The following is a 14,972-nucleotide window of genomic DNA, read 5'->3' as shown; positions in this document are numbered from 1 at the left end:
TCACTGACATCACACATAAAGGGGCCAAGAAATAGAGCTATATGGGTGTGGGAGCAGTACCACAGCATTACTTCAACAGTTTTTGTATTGATATAATAAATGAAAAACGTTTAAGAAAGCTTCCCCTCCTCCTCTTCCACAGTTTCATTTATTTTCCTTTTTTTTTTTTTTTATTGATCCAGCCTTGAATAATGCTGCTTATTTGGTAACAATATCAGGCAAAAACAAGAACAAGTGCAATTCCGCATTCCATTATGAATCATTCCGTAAAGTTTTGCAATATATACATTTTATCCAGCTTCTGACATTATAGGTCATCATGCCAAGGAAAATTTTTAACAATACAAGAAAAGCCTTCAAATGAAACTGTTTATGAATGTAATTCAAGAGACCAGACAATTTAATTTCTGAAATTTATATCACTCATGTCCATAATCTTTTTACATTTCACACTTCATGCTCTCAAATATTACCCTAGAGAAGACTAAATCTTTTTGTCACATACACTATTAAAGACACTAGCCAGGTTCATACAGTTACAGAAGACTATAAGAAGATGTAAAATTTAGCAGGTAATAAGTTATGACATTTGCTGACTAAAACAATATTCAGCCTACACTAATGTTTGATCCATTCAAATACAATAAGTATTTGGATATTATACACTACTCATTTCATATACTTAACAGTGCAAAATAAGTGAGATTTTTTTTTCCTGAGCATTTAGGAGATTAACATCCTTTTCCTTTATCATTGGTTGCAATCAATTTAAAATACTCTTCCCATATACTTAGGTTTGTCAAGACTGTACAATCAAGACAGGCAAAAGTTTGTAGGTATCAGAAGCCAATCACGAATCAAAAGGGTTATTGAGCATCTCTAAAATTTGTCCCCGTTTTTCAAGTTGAGGGATATTACAGGACTTTGACTTATACCAAGAAGTTCTGAAATTACTTTTTTTTTTTCATTGACCAAACACTCCAAAATGTACAAACCACATGCCTTCCAAAACAGAGAAACAGCCTCTTACTTAAACAAATTGTAATACATATTTCAACTTACTATTCTGTAGTTAATGTAATGCCCAGTGAGCTGTGCCTCCAACAGACATAAGAGAAAAAAACTTTTGGGAATGTATTTTGGGCATTTGGTAAGGAAGCTGGATTCCTTACAAGTCCATCTTTTACTCAGTAGCTACAGACCATGAGTTTCTAATTCAATCTTCTCCTCTGTTTGCAAGATATCAGGTTCTACTGGAGGAACGAGTGGTCTGAGTATAATCTCTGGACCTCCACCATAGATTGACTGAAGAAAATTCCATGTTTCTTCAGATATTTGTCCAGAATCTGCACCTGAAAACATTTTAAAAATTCGATTATTATTCAGAATAATTCTTTCATGATTTTGTTGAAGTCCATAACAGATACAAACAGAAAAAAGAATACAGATTCAAATTTAAAACCCTAAGCTGAATTTGTGCTTTATTTTGCACCAACTGCAAAACCCAATGACATATTTTGTGGTTTTTTTATACTTCGATTCTTCTACCTACCTGCTCTAAGTTATCCAGTACTTAACATACCTCAAGCATAAGGCACATGAAGGTTCTATGTTAAATACCTGGTATTTATCAATCAAGCTGGCAAGTGGTAACTCTTGGTATGCAGGAAACAATTCATATTAATATAAGAACATGCAGTCCCACCAATTACACAGTAAAGTGCAATGGCTCATTCTTGTTTCATCAAATAAATATTGATGGTAAAGAAGAAATGTGCAAGAACCACAGTGAAATTATTAGAACCCCTGAGAGAAACCACTACCAGGACATGACCAGCCCCACTAATGCTCCTTGTACATAAGCACTTCTAGGTCAGCCTTATGTCTTTTCATTCACTGATTAAAGTCATAGAACCACAGAATCATAGAATAGTTTTGGTTTGGAAAGGACCTTTAAGACCATCCAGTTCCAACCCCCTGCTAAGGGCAGGGACACCTTACACTAGACCAGGTTGCTCCAAGCCCCTGTGTCCAACCTGGCCTTGAACACTGCCAGAGACGGGGCATCCTCAGCTTCTCTGGGCAACCTGTGCCAGTGTCTCACCACCCTCGCAGTAAAAAATTTCTTAGAAATATCTCATCTAAATCTACCTTCTTTCAGTTTAAAACCAAGTCTTTAAAAAAGTCTTTGTTTATAATACCATTCCTCTGGCTGGAGGTCCCTCTCCTGTCTCAAGTCAGCATCCAACCATCATCTCTAAATTCCTGGAACATTTTATAGTGGCAAAAGGCAAGGGAGCATCAGCATGTCGTCCCTCTAGGTTTTCACACAATTATCCTGTCTGAGACAGTTACAGAATTGAAGTGATTTCTTCGCTCTAACCTAGGCAGAGAGGACAAATTTCTATTCTACCAGAATAAACCACCTCTTTTTTAATCAACAAATTAAAAACCTGCCCTGCAGCAAGTTTTCCCCAATATCCTTATCAGATACGATTAATCTGTCTTGTTAAGGGTACAAAGAGCTGCACATCTGATTACCTACACGAACTCAACTATGCAACACTTCATCTGAAAGTCATGATGCAAATCCTATACCAGTACTAATGACATGATGCCTCAGTTTTACTCATTTAGGTTCAGGTTCCTAAACAACTCCCATCTCTGTAGACACATGAGCAGATTATCCAGATTCCAGGTCTTCTAACTGTCAGGTTTAACTGAACTAATGCACTGGGACAGGATCCAGTGCACTGGATCACAGAAGTATGCAATAGTGTACGCTATTCAGTGGTGCACCCACCTCATCTCTCATGACTGAAGAGACAAATTTTCCACAGCCTATTTGTCTTAATTTCTATCCAAGTTCTAATCTGAACCAATGTAGCTGAAGGCAAGTCAACAACTGGCTAATCTGCTATTATTAATTCTAAAAGGATTTTTTTTTTAATATGTCAGTCATATGCTTTATACCTTGTATTTGAATTCTACACTAGCACTTACATCATTAGAACGTACTGCAAAACTCATGAGTGCAAGAACTCTTTCTTTTTTAAATATGCTTTTGACATTTTAGAATGGTGAGGTTCATGCAGGGCCTAGTGGCCTCCAGTGAACTGCCAATGGTAGGTCCACTGTATGCAGAGGCATTACATCGGGCAAAAAAATCCAGTTAAGTAAATGTTAATCTTAATAAAGCAATTTTTTATTTTAAGCTGAGCTACAATGAATTTAAATATTCATGGGAAGTCTAAGTCTTCATAAGGCAGGCCATATTAGAATTTCTCTGTACCTATGAATTTCAAATAAATGGTATTAAGCATCTGACTGCAAATAATAACAAATCTGTATCTTTGCATGCTAGAGAAGTCTTTGCAATACATAGCGGCAAATAACTTGCAGGAAAATGAGCAACAGCATCTTATGGTGGTTTATTTCCCATTGTGTGAGAAGTAGCTCTCAATTAAAATTATGTTAAGATTCAAGTAACTACATACAGATATGACAGTCTAAAAGCCAAGAATCTCACAATTTACATGAAGAAAACCCAAATCAAACTAAGCTCTACAAAGCCAGAGCATGCTTTTGCCATTTTGAAGTTACTCTGCACCTCCTTTTACATTCTCATCTGCATTTGGATTAATTTATTATAGATAATAATTATTTATTTAAAGAATAAGCTGGTCCTCCCATAATGAGCACAGCAAAGATTCACTAGGAATTGCCATTTTACAATAACAGTTAAAAAAAGAATTCATCATAAATTTTCCAAACTTCAGCAAATACATCACAAAGAGCCCAGAGCTGCAGCAATATCGGACACCTACCTTGTTTGAGCACAGCATTTCCACATTTTGTTACTGCAATCTTAGCATTATCAATAGGACCAGGAGGATCTAGTGTGACATAAAGACAATTAAAATTGGGAGAGCTGAAAACAAATGGCACGTTGGAGGTTCTATTTTCAAATGGAAGGAGAAACAGCTTGTTTGTTTACTACTTGTTCTTTTACTGCTTGACAGTACGTTCCAAGTTGTTAAAAGCTAATCAGAATTTTAATTAAGAGCAAGTTTTTCAAAGCATTCATGATTCTACTAAGTCTTAGGCAACAAAAACCACAAATCAATCCTAATTCTTATCCCTAGCAAAGTTTTCCTAGAACAGACAAGATTGTAGAACATTTTATCAGTGTTTCTATTTCAGAAGTTTAGAGGCACCTAAGTAGGTTAAAATTATGTTATTATAGTAGTTACTCAGTTATATACGAGTTTAAGTTGTGACAGTGAGGTCACAAGAAGAAGCTATAGTGTTATCTATCAGTTTGCACACCAAAATCCACCCCTTCTTGTACTTAGATCCAATTTTCCTGCTATGCTAACAGCCAACCCCCTGTAATCAAGCAACATTCCTTCCACAACTATCTGGTTATCCATTCTTATGTATTATTTGACTATATTCTGTAATTTGACTATATTTGGTAATTTGGTTCATGGATATATTTGTAACCTATACAACCTGTGTCTTACGATGTTTAAGAGCTTCCACTGCCTTCTCTATCTGTTCTTCCTACAGCCTCCTAAGCAAAGCAAAACCAGTTTACTTCAATGGTACCACTACATGACAACAAAAAGAAAAGATCAACCATATTTTGAAATGGAGCACAACTTACCACTATCTTTACCCTTTACAAATCCTTCCCATTCTCTGAACCAGTGCATACTGATGCAGTAAAAGGTTGATGGAGATTCTTCTTCTTGGAATGCTCTATTAAGCTGAAAGGAGAAAGAATTCATGTTTTTCTGCCTTTCTCCCCTCCTCCCCTTTAAACTACTGAATTATTTTAACCACTGCAATTATTAACAGCATAATGTTACATTGCTACAGAACATTTTAAAGAACTACTGACCTTCAGAACAGTACATATCTGGTGAATTCCCAAGGTGAGATTTTGATGTAGTGGTAGCCTTCATATTAAAAGATTATTTATTCTTTAATTAAGAGTTAGTTTATTTTTTCCTGAAAATGGCAACAAGCTGTTCTTAAGCACAAGTGCTTATCCCCATTAGACACTACTGGGTAATTACAGTGAAGGCTGAACTTTCAAGTAACAGAAGAAAGCAGCCAACTTATTTTTGTAAAATTAAAACAGTGTTTTGAAAGATTTGCGCCGTAATTTTATGGAAGGTTTTCTGTGATGAATTATATCTTCATCTATGGTTATTTTTTTCTTAATACATTTAACAGATGCCAGTATGATTTCAAGCAAGGCCCAGTGAACTAACGCACTGAGACTTTCATTTGCTTCTGTTTAAAAACGATGGGGGGGAGGGAAATCACATCCTGGTTTTCTGAGTTTCTGTTGCAAGGCAATGTAAGTGACACTACAAATTACAAAAAAATAGCTAAGAGTCTCAGTTGTATTTAACTAAATTTCACTCTAGCATTGTAAAAAACAAAACAAAACTATTTTTTAAGATTTTAGGATTTTATTAAAATCCTTAACTAAAATTTAAGATTTTTAACATTTTCTTCTTTTTCAGCGACTACAGATCTTTGTACAATGTTAGTAAGAAATATGCAAAAAGTTAAATAATGGCTTTAAAGGTTTAAATTTTAGCTCTGTAATAATACAGGCATACTTCCTCCTTGAAGCCATGAACGTAAAGCATCAACACAACTTCTTAGCGTTTCAGACAGAATAAATTCTGCAGTCATTCCCTAAAGCAATCTTTATAGAGGATAACAGAATTTTCTGTCTGCTAACCAGTAACAACACTTGCACAACAGTGCACACATAATCATTGTTTACACTGGAAAAATGCTGATGACTAAAGCAAATGAGGTTGACCATGTTGTTAATAATAATTACTATCCAGTGGTAACCCAGTCTAAAGAAAAATCAATTACTAAGAAGTTGAAATAGCAGTTAAAACATGGAAAAGCTGACGCAATCTCTGAAGTACAATTAAAAGCACAGAGAGAACTAAAAGAAGAGCTGCAATTCTGTTTTTCCTCCCTCTCAGGAATTAAGATAGCACAAATGGGACTCCAATATCTCTGCATTCATTTTCAATAAAAATTTCAAAACACAGTTTTGTTTAAGAATTACAAAATCCTTACTATTATTTCACCACTCATATGCATAAACTCCTAATTCATGGAAAATATACTAGCTGCTTGATATTCATTTTACAGATCTATTACAATATGAAGGTATTTACCTCACACTGAATTATTTATGTTTGTTTATATATCTAATGATATTTTTGAAATTAGAACTAAAGATTATGATTAATGTTTTGCTGGTACAGCATTACTGCACTTCAACCTTATCAGACTGCACAGAACAGACCACTGGCAGTGTATAAAGAACAACTGATCATGTGGCTGCACTGTTTCCATACTATAAAAAAGCAATTTAAGAAACATATAAAATATTTTCTCTAAGTACATTTCCATATAAAGTTATCTGGGATATCACACGAACATTACTGTTGCCAACAGGAAAGAAGGATTCTAAGTAGGTATACAGACATTTAATAAAGTCCATTTGTTTCAGGAATCACCTATGCACTTCTCATAACCCCTTGGGTCAAATCATGAGTATCAGGTGATGTCAAAAAGCAAAATGAATAAGTGTTCACTTTTTTACCCGAATAAACATTTCCAATTCATTTTTCCTTCTTTTTTCAATTCTTTCAGACTCTATTTGGCAGGTGTGACAAACATACAGATGGTTAACAGCTGGTCCTCCTCCATACCTGCAGTAAAACAACATTAACCTTGTGGAAAATACCATGTAAAAAGATCACATATCTGTAGACAGAGCAAGTGTCAGCTTCTTACAATAGTTAACATAAGTCTGCTACATGCCAGACACACTGATCACCAAATGACATCATTTATTTTCCTAGCAATATTGTGTACTCCATCCTAAGACATTAACCATCTTCCAAGTTCCAAGTGCCTAAAGCCGGTCGAAACCACCTCAAACTCTACTGGATCACATACTTCCCAAGGTGTTTCTATGGGAAGAACATGACAGTGAGCAAGTATTCTGTTATATATACACCCTGTGTGATTTTATTAAAGGCCTCCAAGAAACAGCTTATGGAAATGTTCCAGCAGTTTTATTTTAAACATGTTCCTCCATTCCACTGCAGGCTCTTCATCAGTTTACTGCCGCCCTGACCCTAGCCTCTAAACTCGTTTATTGTTTTGTTCTTAAAAAGTTATTCTCCGTGACCTTCCCATCCATATTTTCCTTGTGTGAAACTGCATGCACGGAAGTCTGCAGGTGCACTGTTACTGAGAAGCACAGGAGATTGTGTGTACATATACACATACATACACACACACTCACACACAGAGGCATCATTGACTGGCCTGGAAACTACAAGCCTGATGAAGAAAATATTCTTGAATGACTATGCAAGAGATGCATTTACTACAACAGAAAGCTCACACATTGAGATACGGGTATTCCAGGTTCTACTTCCTGGTAGCATTGTTATTTATGACAGACCTGTGTTCTCTTCCAATTTTGTCTTTTCTAAAACTTCATATTTTGTTCCAAAAATCTTACCTTAAATAAGATGAGAGAGTGCTCTTAAGCATTTACATTTAAGCATCTGAACATTTATCATGTGGCTTTCTCAAATGCAACATGAATTACAGTTCAAAATATGAAAGTCTATGTCTTAAACAAGAGTGAAAAATAACCATGGTTACTTTGTGAATAAATTAAAGAAAAATCTGCCATGGAAGGCATTACTTTTGTATATACAAGGTTTTTGGTATATACTCAAATCATCCCAACTTAAAGACATGTTTTATAAAATGGTCACCCGTAACTTAAATTGCATCTCTGAATATGACACTGTCTTTAAACTGTACTGATCATTTTATAACATTTTAGTTGAAATACATCAAGTATGGATTATACTATATTATCTCAAAGCAACTCTGACCCCAAAGTATTTGGAAATGGATAGTAGTGCCACATGAGCAGCAAAATAAACATGTTTGGGACATTGATTGGCAACTGGCATTTTAGATTATTATCTCCTTTTCCTTAACATTATCTCAGCAAAAGACAGCTTCCATGATATTTGGCCTCCTCACCCTAAATTCTCACCCACTGTAGCCATGATATTCTCCTGTAATTCCCAGATAACAGCAAGACAAAAAGCAAAACATGGGTGGGGTGCTTCAGAGCTACTCTGTGTTAAAGGGTGCATGTGCCAGTCAGGAAGCCAGACAGAACACATTTAGCAACAATTCATACCTCTTTTCTACCTAGTAGGACCCTATCACCTCTGGGACTTCACCTTCCTATCAAATGATTGAAGTTTGACATCTTGTCAAAAAAGTTTAGAAAGAAGGAAAATCAATTAGAAGTTTAAAACCATTTTCCTTCAGATTTAACAAATCTTTCTGCATACAGAAAACAAATACTGCCTTTGTCAGTCAGAATTGAGTACATCTACAAAAGTAGAAACAGGCTGGAAATAGCATTGTTCTATTTTTCACTTGTGTCCATTTAAACTTGAAAATGAAAAAACCCCAACCCTTCAGCTATATTGCTTAGGTGGCAGGAAATTAACAGCTGAAAATACTTAAAGCAAGTGCAATAGAATCCTTAAGATCATCAGCAAAGGTCTTCTACAGCTTTTTGTTACTTTAAAAGGAGACAGATAAGAATCCCTCTTTTATAAGCAAGCACTTAAGCCTGACCTACATTAAAAAGCATGGAGTAGTTATAAGGAACACTTAATATAAGTTATTTTGCCAGCAGTACTGGCAGCTGAGGCTATGGATTCAAAGCCAACATAAAAGAAAAGCTGTCTCCAGCTAACAAGAGAACAGGAAGCTGATACAGAGAAGTCTTTCAAAATACCTCTTCAAAGTGTACTTTTGCTGACCTACTTTGTGTCATTCAGTACATACCATACATGTTTATTGGTTTAATGCTCAAGTATTATCGCAGTAACACACTACTTTATGTAGACTTTTAGCATAATTTTGCACAAGCAAATTCCACAAATTGGCTGCTTGCAATCCCTTCACTTAGTTCTGTGCCTAGAGTATACTAATTCTGAAGTCTGATGTTGCTGCTTGGCACATACTTCCACTCGGATTGTACCACTGGATTTCTTCCAGTTACAGTATAAAACTTACCTGCTGTACAGATTATCCCATATATTTTGAGGTAGCATTACAACTAGGTCCTCTATGAAGTTAGCTTTGTGTGGAGGAACACCTGCAGAAAAAACAACAAACGAAACAAAAAAAAAAAAAAAAAAAGAAGGAAAAAGAAAAAAGACTTGCAGATTTTATTCAGGACATGGGGGGAGGAGAGTATGTTAGAGGAATTAAAAATACAACCCTTTCAATGAATTCAGAGAAATCACGTGAAGCAAGTTTTACCACAGTATAATCTATTACTGTATTTAAAGAAACCACTCTAGTCTTTCATTAGGCTGAGAAGTTTATAAAAAGTAGAAGCAAACTATATGAAAGATTAAAGGGCTAGAAGCCTTTTTAGATACCGATTGCAAAATGCTTCTTAAGCTATACAATTAAAATATTAAAGAGGGATTAAATATCTTGTTTGTGCCTGAAAACTCATTAGCAAATGGCCTAGTCAGAATTCACTTCTTTGCTGTAGACCTTTTTGAACTACTTCAAACAACACTAATGCTTGAAAGGAGGGAAATTTTGAGGGAGGCAGAGGGGCTTGCAGAATCAGATGCGTTGAGCTTCTGCACATTGTTACTGGGCACACTATTCTTATGTCAAAAGTTTGTTTCAGCAACAGGGGCAACGCCCCTAACTCTTAATCTAATACAGCTGTATTTTTTATTAGAAAATATGTGTAAGAACACCACATAGTAATGATTTCTTGGAATGCTAGCACTCAAATATGGATAGTTCCCCAATGTTCTGCTTAATGCAGTTCTCTCATTTTTATTAACATTTAGCATGAAGTTAAAATTTTATGCTCCTACACAGAATATACAGTATTACTACTCTATTTTCACACTGCTATGCACTGGCTACTCTACATCAGACCAATTTCTTGTTCTGCAGCTTTTAAACCTTCTTCTTGCTTCAGTTGTGTAGCTGCAAGTAAGATTTAGATGGGCAGACCAAAGTATTAAGGATGATGATAAAGTGACATGATTTTAAAAAATTGAATACACATGTTTAGGAAGCAAGCAGATAAATCAAACTGTTCCTCTTTAAGAAAAGAAAGCTTATAAACATAATCAAATGCAGGGAAAAGAGGAAAAAAAAAATAGGAGATCTTCACATGGTTTCATTTTTAACCAGTCAGCTACTAAAAATGAGAGAAATAACTGACTTAGGAGTTACAATTTACCTAAGAAGTTACAGAAGTTATAATATGAACTTCCTACATTAAAATTCCTTTAATTAAAACAAGTGCACATCTTTGCACAGCTACAAGTCAAATGACTCTACAGTCTCACCTCCGTGCACACAGAGAAAGTCATTATTTGAAATTGGTCCTGGCTCTGCAAAAGTCTTGAATTTATTTAACCACTGTCTGGAAACATAGAACTGCAGAAGACTTGGTTCCATCATATTGAGTAGACCTGATATCCTCCGTCTCTCTCTCTGTGCTTCTTCACTGCTTTTTCTATTACCAAAATAGAAATGATTAAACAAATACATATTCTTGTGTACAATGCAAATAATTTATCTTGTGAAAACTGTACTTCCAAGTTCTAGTAGCATGAAGCAGTTGACTTAGCACGTGAAATAACTTGCACCTTTTATGTACAGCCTGAGCCACTGTCTAAATGTGTTGTAGGAACCTGGATTGTCACATTAGGGAACCATGTGTCACAAAGAGTCAGAGCAGTTAGTACAGAATGCAAAGGGCAGCAAAGACCACTTGCTCTGTTAAACCTGTTCGTGTCCTTAGTTCTAACAAACCATGGCATGGGTGTTACCACGCTTACAAGAAAACTTTTGCCTGCTTAGTTCAACAACAAAGACCCCTGGCAGTTCTCATTCAACCTACCAGCCTCAGAAAGCAAATAGTTTGACTGCAACAGAGACAGCTGGCTACCCTGCAGAGGTGATTACTACCACAGCAGAAGGAGATAAGGCTCTGCCCACCTGCCTGTTTCCTCTGCATCTTTTGAGATAAAACTCTACAAGCTGGTCCTTTGGCAGATGTTCCTTACTTACCTTTAGAAGTCAGATTGAACAGTAACTAGACTGGGTAATTCCACTACTTTTCCTGTATCCCCCTATTTTTCTCATTGAGGCTGTTGCTGCTGTCCACCTGGAAATATTTCTGCTCTCCTGTTTTTAGATTGAATAGAATCTCTCTTCTCCAAAAGCAAGTTTGAACCATTCATTCCAACCTCCAAAACCCTGACCCAAGACTTGACTCAGCGTCACACAAGAGCTGGACCACCTCAGTTAACTTACGATGTCAAAGTTGCCTCAAACAGCTGACAGAAAAGCTTCAGGTAGACCTAATGGCCACAGCAACAGGACAATTTATAGTATAGCAAAACAAGACTAAAAGAGTAGGAAAAAAAAAATCCTATAAACCCAATTAAAATACATTACCCATTTAAATTTAGATTATAATTCTTTAACAAAACCCTTAAAAGTCTAAAAAATGAAATTCAAGTAGGTAAGCTCACTTTCCAGCTGTTAATTTAAAAAGTTATACATATCTCCAATAAGCTTTCTAAACACATGCTGAAAGAACATCTATTTTGTGTGTGTGGTAGTGTTTTGTGAGCATATTCCTTTAAAAAAAAAAAATAAAATTTCATGAATACTGTTCATTATTTAAACGTTTGCCCGCAATCGGGTACAGTGTTCTTTCTTGTCAATACAGCATGACTTCCATATTCCTTTCAAAAGACCTACTGACCCAGACTCACAGGCTTAGCTCAGACAGTGGCAGGTACAAGTGTTCCTAATGAAAGTTAAACCAGAACACATCTCATTTCTTGTGCAACTCTGACACAATCTGTTTCGCAGTAAACTTTTAGTGGAAATTTGATCTTAGTACAAGATATTTAGAATTTGAAAAATGAGTTAAGTTGCTTTTATTATTTCAAGTACAAAAATTCCTTACACTGAAGATGATATAACTTGACTTCTTCCCTTTCATTTCAACTTTCAGGAAAGTCCAGCCTCTAAATCCCCTGAAATTAAATTACAACACAGCAAAACGGCTGTTGTTCTACATCCCATCTGCTAAAGACTTTCCACACTTCCCTTTATAGCTCTAACAGTTAAGAGTCTGTGTGCAAGACCTCCCATTGTGCAGCATTCCTTTCCTCTGATTAAAAGGAGGTAATTAGTGGCTAATTCTAACAGTTGTTTAAAGTTCTCTTTCTAGTCATCTTACTACACTTTATTTGCGCAGATTTAATTCTTATTTTAAAGTTACATAAACATTTTAGCAGTGACAGAGCAAGTTGTTAAGGACATAACTGAAAGATTAAGTCTTTTTCCAGCATAGGTTGTTCTGGTTGGTCAGACTCTTCCATCACAACTCTTCTATGGCGGCTAATTTCTGAAAGGTGCCCAACTGCTTTAAAGTTATTTACATACCTGACTTACATAAGTATGATTGTACTTTCAATTTCTTACCTGTAGAAGAGAACATAGGCTTCTGCATTTTGCACTGTGGATTCTGATACTTCTGTGACACTCTGGTCATCAAATTCATACCACAGATTATTTAAATTGTTGCGACAATAAGCTATATAATGTCCACCTAGAGTATAAGAAGCAAGATTTATTAAAGTGCCCATTTTACTCTGCAGCACATGAAAAGGAAGTCCAAAAAATGCAAGTATTAAATGGGAGAAACATTAAATCATTAGCAGACATAACCTCGACAGTAACTTCTCTCAAACTCAGGATCAGCTTCCCCCCCCAAATTTCTATTAGCTGGTGGCAAATTGAACACCGCTTTCAATGTATTCTTGAACACTTCCAGCAGCTTGATGTTTAATGCACTCCTGAACCATGAAACTCGAATCAGAGTAAGACTGAACGAACAATTTACCCTGATCAGTTTCCACAATGAACTCTTTTCAAATTTTTGTATGCTTTATAATGGAAATTAGCATAGATGCATAATGGCTACATAATATCAAGACCATACTTAACTGTGTTCTGAAGACTGTTCATAATACAGTTTACATTATTACTATTTTTAAAATACATATTCAACTGCCAACAAGTAAATAATCAGATGTCTACTAAAGTGATTATGAGAAGCATCATCCAGCAAGCACTGAACAGAAGGTGAAAAAGCATCCAGAAAAAATGGGAAAAACTTCATCTGAACAACAGACAACTCAAGGTTGGAAAGTATGAGGGGCTGGGTAACCTCTATAAAAAATCTATGAGGTTTCTGACTTCAAACTTCTTTGTCCCATTTTCCAAATCCGAAAGCACGTAGGCAGAAACAAACTTGACATATAACAGCAGCTACTCATCGCTAGCCACAGATAGCAGTTACTGCCTCTTTGAGGTTAATTGGCAGCAATCATCCAAAAGAACAACTTTCAAAAAAATTACTGGCATCTTTGTGGTGAACTCTTTCTAAAAAAATAAGTCATACAAAGCATCAAAACTCTAGACAGGCAAACAGCAGCTGTACAGAACAGCCGATCAACTGGTCATCTGCTGGCATGTAACATTATTTGTACATTTATACTGTTCACTTTCAATAGTACATATAATTTTTTTAACTTTGTATTCCAGGATCTGTTAACTTTTTTCCACCTACAATTTTATTTCAGTATCCCATACAATTTCAAAGATCTTATGGTTCAAGGTAAAAATCACAGCACGTATCCTTCACAGTATAATTACCAATGCTCATGTATTTACTTTTCAGTATATGAGTATCCTTAAACAGAAGGCCTGATGCGAGTATCAACTACAAAGACAAAACAATCAGCTTCATACTTACTGCTGGCAGTTCCATGATGGCAGATGACAGACAGAAGATCATAAGTCACAATTTGAGCTGGACTGTCCTTTGCAAGGAAAGGCTGAAGATCAAGGCCTTCCAAGGGAAAGGACACGTGGGTCCCAATTTTAGTGGAAAACATAAGTTCATGTCTAAATCTTTTGAGATGAATGCACAGTATCTGAAAGAAGGATCAACGGATTCACTCAAGAACTTTACATGGTACCATTTGACATTTAATAACTGCGCTGTGCATGCCATGTTTTCCTTTTATCATCTCAAAAGGACAACTTTCCTCTATGGCATGAGGCAACTACCACAAGCCTCAGTTGTTACCACAAGTTACACAGATTTTATTTATTTTTTTAAATCAATTGCAGCTCAAGGAGTTAGAAATTAATTTGTGATTGTCTAAGACTTATCCTACTGACAGTATAAAAATACCCCAGCCCTGAAGTTACTAATGCTGATTCAGCAATGAGCAACATACCTTTTCTCTTCTTCAATGCACCTATTGCACAATCTTGTCACGAGGGACATTAATTCTTCCTGATTGTTGCAGCCATCAGCTCATGTTTTGAAGCTTAAGATTGGATTACTTTTTAAACGTGAAGTTACAAGCATTACTTATAGAAAATATTTCCAGTGTGGCTGTGGTATTTAAGTCTGTGATCTACAGTACAAATAAGTTCTGCAGGCTGACAGTTATAACATAGTAAAGAAGTTAGAAGAATGGGGTTTTTCTTTCCATGTATAAAGTTCACTTTCTTACAGTGTGAATCATCAGACATTGCTCACATTTTAAAAACAAATGCCTATATGAAGAGAGTTTCATTATGTAACATTATAAACACAATTTACTTCATGCAACTCATTAATCTTACCACATTCCTAATCATGCAGAAAAAGTGCTTTAAAGTGCATGTAGTAACAGTACCTCAGGAAATTTTTGCACTTTGCAGAATTTCACTCCATTTCTTAATCT

At 35.7% G+C, this 14,972-nt stretch overlaps 1 protein-coding gene across 2 annotated transcripts in view; it reads right to left on the bottom strand.

Annotated features, from left to right (window-relative positions):
• Nucleotides 1-742: 742 nt before the first annotated feature.
• The window catches only part of USP33 (ubiquitin specific peptidase 33), a 33,789-nt gene continuing 19,559 nt past the window's right edge, over nucleotides 743-14,972 (bottom strand). The window contains exons 15-23 of one of the 2 annotated variants that reach the window (XM_010018180.1): nucleotides 14,925-14,970; nucleotides 13,988-14,168; nucleotides 12,652-12,778; nucleotides 10,494-10,663; nucleotides 9,181-9,262; nucleotides 6,653-6,761; nucleotides 4,670-4,772; nucleotides 3,828-3,896; nucleotides 743-1,352 (exon numbers count right to left, since the gene is read on the bottom strand). In XM_010018180.1, the coding sequence (XP_010016482.1) occupies nucleotides 1,195-1,352; nucleotides 3,828-3,896; nucleotides 4,670-4,772; nucleotides 6,653-6,761; nucleotides 9,181-9,262; nucleotides 10,494-10,663; nucleotides 12,652-12,778; nucleotides 13,988-14,168; nucleotides 14,925-14,970 (1,045 nt within the window). In that variant the 3' untranslated portion in view covers nucleotides 743-1,194. Of the gene's footprint in view, nucleotides 1,353-3,827; nucleotides 3,897-4,669; nucleotides 4,773-6,640; nucleotides 6,762-9,180; nucleotides 9,263-10,493; nucleotides 10,664-12,651; nucleotides 12,779-13,987; nucleotides 14,169-14,924; nucleotides 14,971-14,972 lie in introns of those variants that run through there. The other variant, XM_010018181.1, reaches the window with a different exon arrangement.

The sequence above is a fragment of the Nestor notabilis genome, unplaced genomic scaffold (assembly GCF_000696875.1).
Source record: "Nestor notabilis isolate BGI_N333 unplaced genomic scaffold, ASM69687v1 scaffold13367, whole genome shotgun sequence".
NCBI lineage: Eukaryota > Metazoa > Chordata > Aves > Psittaciformes > Psittacidae > Nestor > Nestor notabilis.
The sequence above is the reverse complement of the archived record's forward strand: the minus strand, read 5'-3'. Positions and strand labels throughout refer to the sequence as shown.